Consider the following 16124-nt stretch of genomic DNA (forward strand, 5'->3'; position numbering starts at 1 on the left):
TTATTTAGGCCCCATGCACCCAGCTACAATGCACCTTCCAACCCCCTGTTTATCCTAAGACATCATTGATCCCTGTAATACATGTGCTCTTACTAGAATGGCAATGACCAAGTCAAGATTCAAGACTCAAGATTCAAGATTCTTTCTTGTGCTGGCACAATTGGGTGTGCAATGAAGGTTGCGACTATTCTCTGCTGTGTAGTAGTAATACATAAATAATAGGAAAAGATGCATGGGGAAAAATAATAATTATAACAACAGAAAAAGATGAGATAAGATTTTAAAAAGCAGCTGACTTGAGGAAAGAAACTCTTGTGCCATCTCTCTGTCCTGCATTCTATAGAACATAGTCGTATAGAGCTCGAAAGTCCCGCCCCTTAGTTCCGCGTTTCACGGGACCTTAGCTGACCATCTAACAACATGGTGGCGAGTAAATATCTTCTGATCACAGTCATGATATGCGCTGGGCTACAAATATGCTATTTAAGAGGCTAGATAAAGATTATTCATGCAGACGTATCAATGTTTAGTTCCGAGGACGTAGGCATGAAAAATGTGAAGAAACACAGCTTTCTAAAAAGTTTGGGGGTTCATACGAAAAATTAAGCAAAAATATCAGAAACAACATATATGGAGCTCGTGGCACAACTCGAAGGGGATCGAAATGCCATTTTAATACCGCCATTGGATTACATGCTACGATTTTCGGCTAAAAACGCCGTTGAGGTCCCATGAAATCGGGGGAAGTGACGTCACTTTCGAGCTCTATGAGGGCAGCCTTTGAAACATAGAATCGCTTGCACTAAGACGGAAGTTCATCATCATTTTGCCTGTGTCTTTGCTCTTCTTAAATACTGTATATCTCTTCTTGCACACCTGTAAGGATGGTCCTGAGGATTTTTTTCTGCAGAGTACACTACTCTATGCAGTGCTACCCTATCCTGAGCGGTGCACTTGCCACCACGTCACAGGGCCGCTGACAGCTTAGGCTGGGCCCGGGACAAATGCATCTGATAGGGCCCCAAACCCAATACATACACTGTAATGAGGAACCAATTCTTGGCCCCCTCTCTACCTGGGCCCGGGGAAACTGACCCCTTTGTTCCCCCCTATCAACTTCCCTGCCACATTGTAATGTAACCTATACAGGCTTATGGAGGCCACCCAGCTATTATTAAAGGCCCTGTGGCGTGTTTAACTTTTCTAGTGACTATTAGAGTGCTCTACTGCTGGAATGGCGCACATTTTGATGCTATCTACCGGAACACTGTGCGATCTGGTTCTTGATTGTGATTGGCTGATAGCTGTTGTAAATCGGGTGTAAACACAGACCATTCCAACTGAAGATTCTATGCGCAACAAAGTTAGATGACGTGGTGCGTCTGAGTTGATAATGAGAATCTGGTGCAGTTGGGGTAGGAGAATGCAGGAAGTGCACATCTTTGCACCATCTGTGAATGGGATGCATCAATGTGATTACAAAGATGTGTCAGGGACAACTTCAAGCCTCTCTCCCGTTGTGACAGTGATGGGTTTGCCTTGTCGAAACGCAATGCAGGCAACTTTGGGGTTTCGGTGTGTGAGCTGATAAAATATTCAGTCATGGTTGTGGATTTGGACCCTTGTGCTTTTTGGTCACAGAGCACCTTGAAAGGTTGGAGGCACAATATATACTGATCTTATTTAGAGAGCACACATCCTTTTAAGCCATGCCCCCACCTCACAACGTACGGTAGACCGTGGGATTGCCTGTGTTGATGTTTGCTTGTGTATTTCCCTCAGCAGAATCCCTGCTGAACAAAAAAGGCTTGCACACTCCTTTGCATTTTTTCTCTTTTTATTCATCCATTGGTAAGATGCCGTTTGGACCTTGTGGTCTGAAGAACCTTTCTTCAAGAAGCTGTGTTGAACTTTGACCTCCAGAGTTTAGGTTAAGTCAATGAATCACGCTGGCGAGATCGCACTGCGTTGCGAGGGGAGAGAAACAGATGCCAAACATGCATTGCAACAGGATGACACAAACATGGCCGACAATCTGCTGACAGCACACAAGTCCTCAGACACGTCTTGGTGGGAGGGGTTGGTGTGTGTGTGTGTGTGTGCAGGGCTGCTGACAGCTTTGTCAGGGCCCTGGACAAAGTCATCTGAAAGGGCAACCCCAGCCCAATACAATATAATGAGGACCCAACTCTGGGCCCCCTCTCTCCTGGGCCCGGGACAACTGTCCCTCTTGTCTCCCCCTGTCGGCACCACTCTGTGTGTATGTGTGTGTGTGTGTGTGTGTGTGTGTGTGTGTGTGTGTGTGTGTGTGTGTGTGTGTGCGTGTGTGTGTGTGTGTGTGCTAGTGCCTGCGTGCATGTGTGCATGCCTGTGTGTGAAGGGGGACATTCAGTTCCCACCCTCAGAAACAAACAAAAACAAATATTTACCAACTTCATGACTCCTGTTTGCTTAATGTAAGAGTCGGGCTAGGAACTGGACTAATAGATTGTGTATGTGTGATTGTGTACACACTATAATACAACCACTTGTATTGAGGGGGAAGAAGAGCTGGGTCGGTGTACAATAAATGTAAAAAGATGTAAATTATCTGTTTAACCATAGTACATTAAAGTATTTAATAAATAAAATAAGCAAGAGAGTGTGGTCTTTTCTACTCTATCTTATGTGCATATTATAGAAATTTGTTTACATCGTATTTTTTTTTTAATCATCTTTGAAACGTAAGGTGATAAAATCTTAGGTCACTTCATATTTACAAAATTAGAAAATCATCCTGTTCTTCAGCAGAAGTGTGGAGAGAGAGAGAGAGAGAGAGAGAGAGAGAGAGAGAGAGAGAGAGAGAGAGAGAGAGAGAGAGAGAGAGAGAGAGAGAGATGCGTGCGTGCATGGGTGCATGTGTGTAGGCCGATGTCAGAGCTGGATGAATAGGAATATCTTATCGAGACCAAGATGAGAGGCGTGAAGACTGAGATGAGTTTGTGCCATGACGTTGGTGTTAAAAGTTTGTTCAGAATTTTCTCTGAACCCCCCGCTCCAACCAGGCCTACGCTAATTTACACGTAGGCCTATGTGGTGGCATCACAGATCGTATAGATAAGGCCAAAGTGCCTGTGTCACTAACAGTTAATCAGCAATCAGTAACAGTTCAGTAGGCTACTACTTGGCTGTGTTCTGCCAATCTTCAATTCAGAACTCGTGTATACCAAGGGGCTATCACATAGGGCCTACATAGGCCTACCTAATGCTGTAGTGAAAACAGGGATAAATGAGAAAACCTATGATGGAAGGGCCATGTGAAAGACAGTCTATTACTGCAATAGGATATTGGGATGTGACGCGAAATGTTTTCAGCCATATTAACATTTTAGACCGGAGACTTGGGCTTCAGAGCCCCTTTGGCTCTTGCGGGCCCCTGGGCCTGGGCCCGGTAGGCCGATGCAGTAGGATAATCAGTCCTTACACTTAGGCCTCTTTGGCAGGTGAACTCCTGAAAAATGTGTGGGCTATTCTTTAGTGCTAGTATGGCTTGAAGACCAGCGGCCAACTTGATCTGTTAAAAAAAGACTTTTTTTCTTGAACTGCGTCTCTCCGTTTGCTTTTACCCTGCTACTACAACACCCACAATTCCTCTGTTCCTTTTGCCGTTGACGTAAATTGCCCATCGACGAACACGCTCCAAAATATGCGCCGCTCGTAGCGCGCGCATTGTTTGACCAAGATGTCGGCGCCCATGGAAGTAGTGGTTTGTGCCGATTCAAGTGAACAACTATGGAATTGTGCCGTTTTTGATCTACATTCGGGGACAAATTTACTGTCCTATCGAGGCGGGAACAGTTCGTCCCGTTCTCTCACTGTCCTAAACGGAGAATACATTCTTGGTGCTCAATTAGGAAAGAATTTCATCAACGTGTGGGAGGTGCAGAGGAAGGTATGGGAACATGTGTGATGCTTCTGTAAACAATAACCTGTCATCGTAAAACTTGCATCCTCTTCAGACCACAATTGTACTCAAACCTCATCTTGAAGTAATGTCTGAATATCACAAAAAGATTGTCTTCATCGAAAAAGCTAAGAAAAAAAGATTAAATTGTCATATTGCGTTCTAGTATGAATTGTGGATTAAATATCGCACAGCCACAACTAAACCGTAACCCTAGTCTAAAGCTCATGGGAATGGAATACAGAGAGTAAAGTCAGGTTGCTCTAGGCCTACTGACGTGTTGTGTCTCGGCTGATGTTATTGAATGCTTATAATGTGTTGTGTTCATCAGGACCAGCTTCAGCAGAAGATCGTATGTCCAGGGATTGTGACCTGTCTCACTGCCTCTCCTGATGGACTCTACGTCCTAGCTGGCATCGGTGAAGCCATTTACTTGTGGGAGGTAAGATGGACAATAGAATAGTGTTTGCTATACACAGTTCAAATTACCTACATGATATAGTAGGCTATGTAGAGTATTACGTAAGGGTTAACGTTCGGCGAGAAGGTCGCTACCGTGGAATAGCAGCACGACAGAGAGAATCTTTAGACCCCGACGCGGAGCGGAGGGGTCTTGTTCTCTCTGAAGTGCTGCTATTCCACAAAGCGACCGACTCGCCGAAAGTTAACCCGCTTATTATATGGATATACTTAAATGATTCACACATGCGGGGTCATTTCTTTAGACCTATTTAATGTTAAGATTGTTGCTGCGCAAAACAAAACAGTGCCGTTGTGGAACACCGCTAGGCAACAGCTAGGCTAGCCAGGACAACAGGTGTTGTCTATCACAGCAGCTGATTAGAGTGACAAAAGACCGGACCCCCTGCGGAGTGATATGAAACATTCGCTTTAGCCACTGACTTGTATACAAGCCAGTGGCTTTAGCAGTGAACGTCTTGTTGCCATTGACAGCGGTAGCCAGGACAACGGGTGCTGTCTATCACAGCAGCTGATTAGAGTCTTGATGAAAAGTCGCTTTAGCAGTGAAAAGTCTTGTTGCCATTGACAGCGGTCTGTTATAGACCAACCCGTCCGTTATCGAAAAATAACAGACGTCCGAACGTTGGGGAGCCCCGTTGAAATGAATGGAGCATTCGACAGATGACGTCACAACCATATAATAAATGAGGTTAATGGTTCAATGTGTGTATATAAATGTAATAAACCAATTTTATGCATGTTATGTTGAAACATAGAAAACAGCCCTCCCTGAGATGTCAGTATGACTGTCGGTTGGTTTCACTCTACAGGCATGTTGCTCTTGTATTGTGTCCTCAGGTATCCACGGGCAACCTGCTGGCCATCCTCAGCCGTCACTATCAGGACTTGTCCTGCCTGCGCTTCACCGATGACGGCAGCCATTTCATCTCCGGAGGGAAGGACAACCTGGCACTCGTCTGGAACCTCGTCAGGTAGGGGGCCATCAGTTACTGTCAGTGTTATTGGGCTACTTGGGGAGGCCGTCTGCGGGTAAAAATCGGAAAAAATTGGCCATTTGGCGTTTTTTTTCCCTGCCATTTTATTCCCAGCCCATAGAAGTCAATGCAATTTGTTGAAATTGGGCGGAATTTAGCGCATTTTGGTGTTTTTTGAGAACCTTTTGATTTGATCAGACACATCTGGCAACACCATACTGTTTTCAGGCTGACCAGAACGGCGCTGGCGCCGGTGCCTGTACCCGGGCCACTTCCATTCCAGAACCAAAGTGCTTACCTGCGAAGTGAAAGCCCTACTGGGAAACTCCAACTTCCATCATTGTTTGACACAGCACACAAGTGCACACTACACACAATGAAATTGATTTTATGCCCGACTTGTGTAAGGGGGCAGCCCCTTAATGGCACCCAAAAGGGAGTAGTGCGGCGGGACGGTACCCTGCTCAGGGTACCTCAGTAGGGATGCACCAATACCACTTTTTTGAAAACCGATACAAGTACGAGTACATTAATGTGTGTACTTGCCGATACCGAGTACCAATACCGATACCTTTTACCACCAAAATACAATGAAAATAAATGCATGACCTTGTTTTTTTCCACCAATGATATTTTTATTGTCCATTTCCATGTAGATTTAAATGTTAATAAATGTATGAGGTGGCACTTTATTCCCATGTTGCTTTCAAGTCTACAGAACGTGACAAGATTTTGCATTGTTTTGTGTGATAGCAGTATTGTTCCTGGTATCAACAAGTGCTTGACGAGTACGAATACGAGTATAATGAGCAGTATCGGGTGCCGATACCGATACCAGTATTGGTATCGGTGCATCCCTTTACCTCAGTCATGGAGTAGAATGGGGCAGAGAGCACTGGTTAATTACTCCCTCCACCAACCTGGCAGGTCGGGAGTCAAACCGGCAACCTTTGGGGTACAAGTCTGCCGCCCTGACCGCTTACCCATGCCCATACCTGTGAACCATCCGTGGTCATACCGGGCTGTGAACTTTCCTGCACGTTATGGTTCACAGAGAAAAAAACAATTATTTTTTTGTTTCACGGTTTGTTTTCCGGTTGTTGTACACTCAGAGCTGCAGCGTGGATACGCTGGCCGGTTCGAGATAAGGTGTGGATTCCAATATGCGACCTTGCGTCCTCCACTTCGTGCTTGTGGCCTCAGGTTTTACTGATGCCCCGCCTCTGTGAAAAAAACTATTAATTTTCCTCACTGTCAGCCTAGCCACAACAATTTTTGGGGGACTGGTCTTCATTTACCATCCAGTTTGTAAATGCGAAAATGACTTTACAGTTGAGCTTTTGCGAGATATTGAAATATAATGCTGTTGTCAGTGATGTCATCATGACGTCATACTTCCTGGTATGAGGCCTCAAGCACAAGTGGAGGACGCAAGTCTGCATATTGGAATGCACCCTAGGTGTGGGGAACAGGCACCGGCACCGTTCTCTGATGGCCTGAACACGCCTGTTGAGAGTCATACGGTCTCTGCTAGGGCTGTAACAATACACTCAACTCACGATTCAATACGTATCACTATTTTTGACCTACGATTCGATACACCCCACGATTTCTGAATTATATCTAATTTGAAGCTTGGAAGCACTTGCACTTCAAATCATATGGTTGTTTTCTGGACTGAAGGATTACAGAACTTTGAAAGGGCGTATCACAATACTGCCTCTCTACATTACATACAGTATTGTGACTCTGAGTATCACAATTTCTCGGTTCGATACAATATCGTTACAGCCCTAGTCTCGGCTGTTTGTTTGACATGTCTACTCACAAGGAGGTTTACACACTTCCCAAACATTCACTGCACGTAGCTTTAGTCCTTGGTTACACTACTGTATATGTGAATATTTGTAAAAACTCTTCTTTCGTTCGTTCGCATATTTATACAGTACATGGCGTGTGCTCAGATATTATTTAATACTTCACTTATTAATATTGGTCCATCACTGTTACTTGTCCTGTATTGCACTTTGATGTCAGTCTGTAAATGTCAGTCCTTTGTATGCCTATGTCCTTTCATGGTTTAGAGAGATAAACGTAATCTCAGTTTCCTTGTATGACCTGTGCATATGAAGAAACTGACAATAAAAGCTGACTCGACTTGATGTGGATTAAAACAAAATCACTTTTGTGACAGGTGTGTTTTAGACTCCGAGTTCTTACATCAACAATAGAGTCCACCGAAGTTTGCTTCGGTTTCCCTTTGCTGCAGCAGGGGTTCCCAAACTTTACCATGACCCTAAGGCCCTTCTTACATGGCTCGTGCCACACTATTTTTTTTTCTGTGCGCCCCTTTTCACAACCGTAGCCTAGGGCTGTGAGGCAGTGTCCCAAATAATGATAATGGGATTTGTTCAGACTACAATACTGTACAGACTATAATACTGTTGTTCTTGTGATGGGAATCTTGAGTAATATCGAGCTCATTTTTGATTTGTTTTGTTATATCTTCGTTATACAGTTTATTGAATTAATTCTGTTGTGCTATATTTTTTTCTGCCAACTTGCCGCGGCCCCCCTGGCACCTCCTTGCAACCCCCCCCCCCCCCCAGGGGTCCCCGGACCCCACTTTGAAAACCACTGCCCCACATTATGTTTTGTTCTCAATGCAATAACATTCATCACTATGAGAAAAGAAATGCCCTCCGGTTAAATCAATGGCTACACTTTTAACATCATGGTCTTGATCTGGCATTTGACACACATTATGGCCTTACACATATTGTGCCTGCGCTTGCAGGAGGGGTTGAACCAGGCATGGTAAGCCGCATTTACCTCACAGGCAGAGTTCTCTACTTTTGATGTGAGCAACTTCCTACTATTTCACATCTGACTAAGAAGATATACTGTACACATGAATTAATAATTTATTTAGTCAGTTAATTTGCAGACAATGAATATGATTCTTGTAATCCAGATGAAAAAAAAAACAGGTAACACTTTCTATGAAGCCTATATCTATAGCGCATTATGAGTGCATTTATAACAAATTATAATGCGCATCATAATTAGTCATAGTGCATCATGACCGTTATAATGCATTATAAGCCCCTTCACTGCCTGTAGTTTATAACCATTCACGAGCATTCAAAACATCCTAAGATTTATAATGCATTATAAGCTAGATTTATAGTTATTCATGACTGTTGATATACTCCATCATGAAGCGTTAAAAGTGTAGTCATAATGCACTATAATTATGATGCGCATTATAATTTGTTATGAATGTGCTCATAATGCGCTATAGATATGGGCTTCATAGAAAGTGTTACCAAAAATCATAGAATAGTGACATTAGCTTAGGTTTGCATCACCCTGACGTCTGCTACTACAAAAACGTCATTGACCCATTTAGCTTCATCGTTATGGTTTGTTTTGTAATTATACAATATGATATGGGCCACCGGTTTGATCTACAGCAATTTGCTGTCAAAAGTAGATGATGTCCTTGAGACTGCAAGATAATTAAAAGACAAATATGCTCCTCCATTTTTTGAAACCTCGTTTGGCTCTGAAATCATCATCACCATTAAATTAATTGAGCAGCCTCACCAATAATCTAGTCACGTAGACGCTACAGTGACGGCATACTCTATCCTCTTGAAGTGGTGGTATTGATGAAGGTTTCTTAAGATTTTTTCCCCCCTTTCTTAAACTTATAAAAGTGCTTTGAGGTAACGCCAGCTATTGATTTCGAAATATAAATTATTCAGCTGCCATTGAAAGAAAATATAAGTGGACAGGGGAATATTCTAAAATCACAAAACACATTAGACTATACGTATATTAGACAAAATATATTACACAATGCTTTTGCCAAAACGGGACTTCACTTCAGAAGTGCATGAAAGCTGCTGTTCAAAAGTTTTGCCTGTATGACTCCTGTGCCCGAAAAGTTACGCCTGACCCCTATACCCGTATACTTTTGACTAATGTGCAGGTATGTGTTGTTCAATACCTTCACTTGTCTTTTGAGCACTTGTCACGAGAGTCTTTAGCGGTGACTAATGACCCAGCGTCATGGGCCTCTCTCATGGGGCGCTCAGCTCTGCTCTGCTCTGGGGTGCATTTCTCGAAACCATAAATGCTAACTACATTAGCTACTTTGTTGTTTGCATTGTAATTTTCCATTGGCAACTACCGAAGTTGCTAACAGGCTAACAATTACGCTTTTGAGAAATGCACCCCTGTTGTGTTGTGGTGCTGCTAGAGGTCACACACTTTAGGGAGGCAGGACATAATTACATCATTAGTGCAGAAGGACACAGCACAGGTACTAATGGTGCCTTCACGATCTCGGGACCTCTCGAGACAGCTGACGACACTGCTCATGTGACAACCGAGTTCTGGACTTTGGCGCATGAACGCCACTGATCCCGGAACAATCGGGAATCATGCGTGTTTTGTTTTGGTTCTCTTTTCTTTTTTTCACCTCCACTTGAGCCTCCACACCCACGACATATACTTTTAGCTGAAGTAAGCTAAATTAAACAGTCAGAGACCAGCATTGCTGTCATATGTGCATCTGCAATTGAATGACATTAACTGGTGTTGTTGATAGTGATTACAAGACGATATTTTAGCATTTATGATACTGTTTACATGTCAGTTGCATGCATAGGCGCCATGTTGATGATGCTTGTGTCGTCACACAAAACATAAGCTCGGGAACTCGTTGTTCTATACTTCCGCCTGAGATCAACCTCGATAATTATCGATCTGACATTGCGTCACCAAATGTTTACTCCCACTTTCCCGAGGTTTTAGGTCGGCTTTCTTGGGATTCTCGACTTTTTGAACGAGCTATTACTCCCACCATCAAATTCTTTTTTGTGTGTGGTCTTTTTGTCTTTATTTATGATAGGATAGTGTAGGTGGTGACAGGAAGCGAGTGGGGAGAGGGAGACGGGGAAGGGCCGGCAAAGGACCCGGATCAGGAATCAAACCCGGGTCAGCTGCATGGTAGACGAGTGCCGTACCGTTTGACCACGTCAGGGCCTCCACCATCAAATTCTTAGTGTTCATTTTGACTTTTTTTCATACATGAAATGTGGATCAGTTTGGTCATACTAGTAAATATTAGTTTATTATTTAGTAACTATTCATGAAAATATCAAATTTGACAATAGGCAGCACAGTTTCAATGGACAGCATTAATAGTTGCAATACATAGTCTGGCCACCATCCTACTTGCAATACCTACTCTGGCCACCATCCTACACAGAGTTGTGTTTGAGTAGGACTCTGATGCCCTCAGATGAGCCTCAGATATCATCATGCTACTGAAGACACGTGCTACTGTTGGCATGGCACACATCTCATTTCCTTCACTGAGGAAGATAGCTGACATTAACTAAACTTGGCTTTCCAAAATTGATAGTTTGTGATGAAATTGTGATGAGTATTGCCTTATCACTTCTTATCTGAATGTGGGATTAATTGGGGATTTTCTTGTGATATTTTGTAATGCCAACTAAGTGTCACGTCCCTTCATTTATTTCAGTTAAAGAGTTTCAATTTCAATTTCAGTTTAACACTCATCCTAGTGGCTGCCATCACTGCTGTCTTAGATTTGCTAGTCGCTTGAAGGTAGTGTGTGAACCTCTATTGCTGTGACTCACATAGTCCTTTTGTACTTCAGGCACTATGTTTCAGTGTATAATATGGCATATTGGTGACATTGTGCGCCATCTGAGACACAGCATATGAGTGCAGTTACATGCAAGAAATATTCCAATTTTAAACGCAATGGTGACAGTATTCACTTTGTGCACAAGTCAAGTAAACTCTATTCATTCCAAATATGGCCTTGTTCCAGAAATATTCCGGCTGCAGAATGATGTTACACATACATGTATATGGAATAATCCAGAACTTGTTTTGAAGCGAATGCTGGCAATATTCCCATTGGAACTGGAATAATCTGTGCATGTAACCAGAGATTCTAGGAGTATTATTTCTTAATTCTTATCCACTCTCTCTGGGCTCAATATTTTTGTTCTTGTACAAGTATCATCCCCTTAGAGATTCAGGTTATAGAGCTGAAATAATGGGGCTATTTCATTCATTTGGTGAGTTGTTGAAACGGTTGTAGCATAATTTCTCCAGCAGGTGGCAGTATGTGCCTGCGTTGTTAAAACAACATTCTTGAGGAGATGCCCTGAAGAGAAGAAAAGTGGAAATTTACTGTCGTGGTAAACACAGGAAGGAGCTGAGAGCTGAGAGCTGAAGCTTGTCTAATGGCATCTCTCCCTAAGGAAGTGACCTGCCTGTATAATGTGTGTGTGAGCCAATCACAGCACAGCATTGTGCACCCTAAACATTAATACTGCCACCACACACCAACACCAGTGCAACCATCCCATCACATGCATTAAAAGATCCCAGAAAAGAGACCTCCATCAGTGCGGCTGACATTGTGGGATAGAAGTTGTATGCTGGTTAATACAAGAAACATTTTTTTTCCGTCTTTTGTGGGGGTTTCAGGTTGTCTATTGGGTGTTGCGTTCCCCTGTTTGCCGCCCCCCCCCCCCCCAAGCAGCATATTGTGGATCAGAAATTGTATTTTATTCCAAAAACCTGTATAATTTTTTGTGAGTTCTCTACAGAACACCACCCCCACCCCACCCCCCCCCCCAGCAGTGCTTATCTTGTGGGCCCGAAATGATGTGCTGGTTTATTCAAACAGCTGTATAATTTTTTGTGAATTCTCCTTGCAGTTGAAGGCTCGTTGCCTCTATTGTGTTGTATTGTATTGCATTGCTGCCTTTGTCAGCAGGTGTTGCGGCTTGTGCATTATGCAGGCGGGTGACCTGTAAAAGCAGCTGCCTCTGACTCTTCGCCTACAGTAGCGTGTCACAGAGCAGCCCCTTTGAGATTCAGAAAAGCTCACGCATCACATCCGCGGCGGCAGCAGCAGTAGCAGCATGTTGCCGTGACGGCATCGATCACTGGCGCTGTTTGATTTGATCGATCCATCAACCCCCTGAGCATGTTTTGAAGTGTCAAGGCTCTCTCTCACGCCGGAGCAAGTTTGGGCTCCCGTCTAATAATTCATAAGACCCTCTGAGTGGGTTTGAGAGCCTGTCTGCTTCTCCCTCTGCCTCTGCCTCCGCCTCCTCTCTGCCTCTCTCTGCCTCTCTCTCTCTCTCTCTCTCTCTCTCTCTCTCTCTCTCTCTCTCTCTCTCTCTCTCTCTCTCTCTCTCTCTCTTTCTCTCTTTCTCTCTTTCTCTCTCTCTCTCTCTCTCTTTTTCTCTCTCTCTCTCTCTCTCTCTCTCTCTCTCTCTCTCTCTCTCTCTCTCTCTCTCTCTCCGTCTGCCTGTGCCTCTGCCTCTCCTCTCCTCTGCCTCTCCCTCTCTCTCTCCGTCTGCCTCTGCCTCTCCCTCTCCTCCCCTCTCCTCTGCCTCTCCCTCTTCCTCTCCTCTCCTCTCCCTCTCCCTCTCCCTCTCCCTCTCCCTCTGCCTCTGCCTCTGCCTCTGCCTCTGCCTCTGCCTCTGTCTCTCCCACAGCCTCTCTCTGTCTCTGTCTGTCTGTCTCTCTCTCTGTCTCTCCCTCTCCCTCTCCCTCTGTCTCTGCCTCTCCTCTCCCTCTGTCTCTGCCTCTCCCTCTCCCTCTGTCTCTGCCTCTCCTCTCCCTCTGTCTCTGCCTCTCCTCTCCTCTCCCTCTGTCTCTGCCTCTCCCTCTCCCTCTCCTCTCATCTCCTCTGCCTCTGCCTTTCCCTCTGCCTCTGCCTCGGCAGCACAGCACAGCGCCTCTTCTCCATCTGAGCGTCTGTCAAGCAGGAGGGGAGCCTAGCTGACTGACAGAAGACCTTCCGTTCTGTTGCAATCTCGAGAAGAGAGAAGTAAACTAGTGGAATGGTGAACAACTGGCTCCCCGGCAGTGATGCGCGAGCAGGATTCATTAGTTGGTAGTCTGTGTCACATGGGGCAACCATGGCTCAGTTGTTAGAGCGTTGGCTTTTAGATCAGAGGGTTGCAGGTTCAAATCCCACACTTACCAGCACTTCCATCCATGGCTGAAGTGCCCTTGAGCAAGGCACCTAACCCCACATTGCTCCAGGGACTGTGACCAATACCTTGAACCTAAATATGTGTAAGTCGCCTCTCAGGGGCTGGTGGGGCTGTAGGGGTGTGTTCCAATATGTCGCAAAAGCTCAATTGTAAAGTCATTTTCTCATTTGCAAAGTGGATGGTGAATGAAGAACAGTCCCCCAAAAATTGTTTTGCCTAGGCTGACTGTGGGGAAACTTAATTGTTTTCTCCACGGAGGCGGAGCATCAGCAAAAAGTGAGGCCACAAGTTCTAGTGGAGGAAGCAAGGTTGCATATTGGAATGCACTAGGTGCTGCTGTTGTGTATTTTCTTTGTTCCTGCGGGTTGTGAGATATGCCTTTTGTGGCATTGGGCTGCATGTGCTATTCCTTGTGCTTTCACTCTGTGGTTTTTTGATGAGGGCTCTGTGAGTTTGTATTCTCTAGGCTACTTTATTTTCTGAGCTAGGTGCGCAGGATTTTACCTTTCATGTTTCCCTCATGTAATTTGTATATCGTGGTACATTTGATTCTGTTTTAGTTTGTATCATATTTTATTATAATTTTGGTTTTATTTTCACGTTTCTTCCCAACCTTAGTTCCCCTGAAGAGGTCAAAAGATCCTTGTCAAAAACCTACGTACTCTCCATCCTTATTTTGTTCTACATGTCTTTCTCTCTGTCTCTGTCTCTGTCTCTGTCTCTGTCTCTGTCTCTGTCTCTGTCTCTGTCTCTCTCGCTCTCTCTCTCTCTCTCTCGCCTTCTGTTTGCACTGCAGTAGCGAATGATAGAAGAATGACTTTAAATGAGGCGCCCTTGCTTTTTAATTGGCACCTGTGGCCCTGAGATATGCATGGCTTCTCTTACCTGTCCGGCTCTTGCCCAACCAGTAGTTCCGCCCAGCTTCGTGAACTCCACTACTAGGTCTGGGAGCATAGCAGGAGTCCATTTCTCCAGTCTAAAAATAATCGCAGCATTTATTGCTTCAGCATCAACAAATTCCTATGTATTAAGTTCATTATGTCTAACTGTTTAACACTTAGGGGTTTCTTTTGCCTTAAGACATGTAAAAGTTTTTATCTTTTATCTGATGAAGACGGAAGTAACACCGTCGAAACATGTCAGGTAAAAGATAAAAACTTTTACATGTCTTAAGGCAAATGAAACCCCTAAGTGTTTAAGATCAACAAATTCCTTCAAAAATGTTTTCTGTTGATCTCTAAAGCATCAATATAGTCTATAATATGCTCCTCAATGCGAGCTGCCATTGATATTGAAGCAATAAATGCTCTGCATTATTTTTGAGTCCAGAAATGGAATCCTGCTACATGCTCCCAGACCGACGTGTGTGTCGAGCGCCACCAGGGGGCTCCGGAGCTCAAACACACAAAGGTCTGGTAGGTACCAGGCTAGCGTGGCTGGCCCCAGTGTTGCCAGATTGGGCGGGTGCCCGCACAATTGGGCTGCTTGGGATGAGTGTCTGCGGGTAAAAATCGGAAAAAATGGTCATTTAGCGTTTTTTTCAGCCGTTTTGGGCCCATAGAAGTCAATGTAATTTGTTGAATTTGGGCGTAATTTAGCACATTTTGGCGTTTTTTGAGAAGCTTTTGGGTGGGATTTGGTCAGACACATCTGGCTACACTGGCTGGCCCTGAGAAACGCATGGCTTCTCTTAGCTGAGCGGCTGGCCCTGAGAAACGCGTGGCTTGTCTTACCTGCGCGGCTGACAACTGCTACCTGGTTTAGCTGCGAAAGCGTCCAGGCTGCAGGTTGGTGGAGTGTGTTCGATCATCTTGGGAAGGCCATGTTGTGTGTGCGTGTGCGTGTGTGTGTGTGTGTGCGCGTGTGTGTGTGTGTCTGCGCGTGTGCGTGTGCGCGCGTGTGTGTGTGTGTCGGGTTCATAATTAGGAGGCTTTTAAGATTTCAGGCGCCCTGGCGACCCACATTCTGGGTCGTCTGACCTTCCCCTCCCGAGAGCGATGGTGTGGAATTCAGTGTAGCGTGAAGAATAGCTGTAGAATAGAAGTAGCTGAGATGTGTTTTTTTTCTTAAAGAGATCTGGATGGTAGTTGCACCTTTCACCTGTGAAGAATGACTGCAGTATCGCCCTCACTCACTTCTCTCTCTCGCGTTCTCTCTCTCTCTCTCGCTCTCTTGCTCTCTCACTATCTCGCTATCTCTCTCTCTCACACATACACGAACACACCTCACCTATACAATATGTACTTCTACTACTATGCACACACACACATTAATGCAAATGAACAGAATGCAGTCAGGCACACACACACACACACACACACACACACACACACACACACACACACACACACACACACACACACACACACACACACACACACACACACACACACACACACACACACACACACACACACACACACACACACACACACCTCTGTCCACCTTTATAATGTAGGCACATTTAATGCAGACACTTTTTATAATGAATGGAGAGACAGCAGGGGTGAGGAAGTGAGCAGAGACATGTACCTGAGAGGAGCGAGGGCCGAGTCTGAATCTCTGAGTGTGACAGGGCTGGTGAGGTAAAGGTGGCCTTTGAGATCCCCTAAAAGTGCTGAAGTGACGTTAGCCCCCATCTCAAGGACATGCAAT

At 44.7% G+C, this 16124-nt stretch overlaps 1 protein-coding gene across 1 annotated transcript in view; it reads left to right on the plus strand.

Moving 5' to 3' along the window:
* Positions 1–3706: 3706 nt before the first annotated feature.
* Positions 3707–16124, plus strand: part of wdr18 (WD repeat domain 18) — a 208131-nt gene continuing 195713 nt past the window's right edge. Inside the window, exons 1-3 of the mRNA XM_063200539.1 lie at positions 3707–3931; positions 4275–4385; positions 5264–5397. Of these exons, the coding sequence (XP_063056609.1) occupies positions 3722–3931; positions 4275–4385; positions 5264–5397 (455 nt within the window). The 5' untranslated portion in view covers positions 3707–3721. The remainder of the gene's footprint in view (positions 3932–4274; positions 4386–5263; positions 5398–16124) is intronic.

The sequence above is a fragment of the Engraulis encrasicolus genome, chromosome 6, assembly GCF_034702125.1.
Source record: "Engraulis encrasicolus isolate BLACKSEA-1 chromosome 6, IST_EnEncr_1.0, whole genome shotgun sequence".
Classification (NCBI taxonomy): domain Eukaryota; kingdom Metazoa; phylum Chordata; class Actinopteri; order Clupeiformes; family Engraulidae; genus Engraulis; species Engraulis encrasicolus.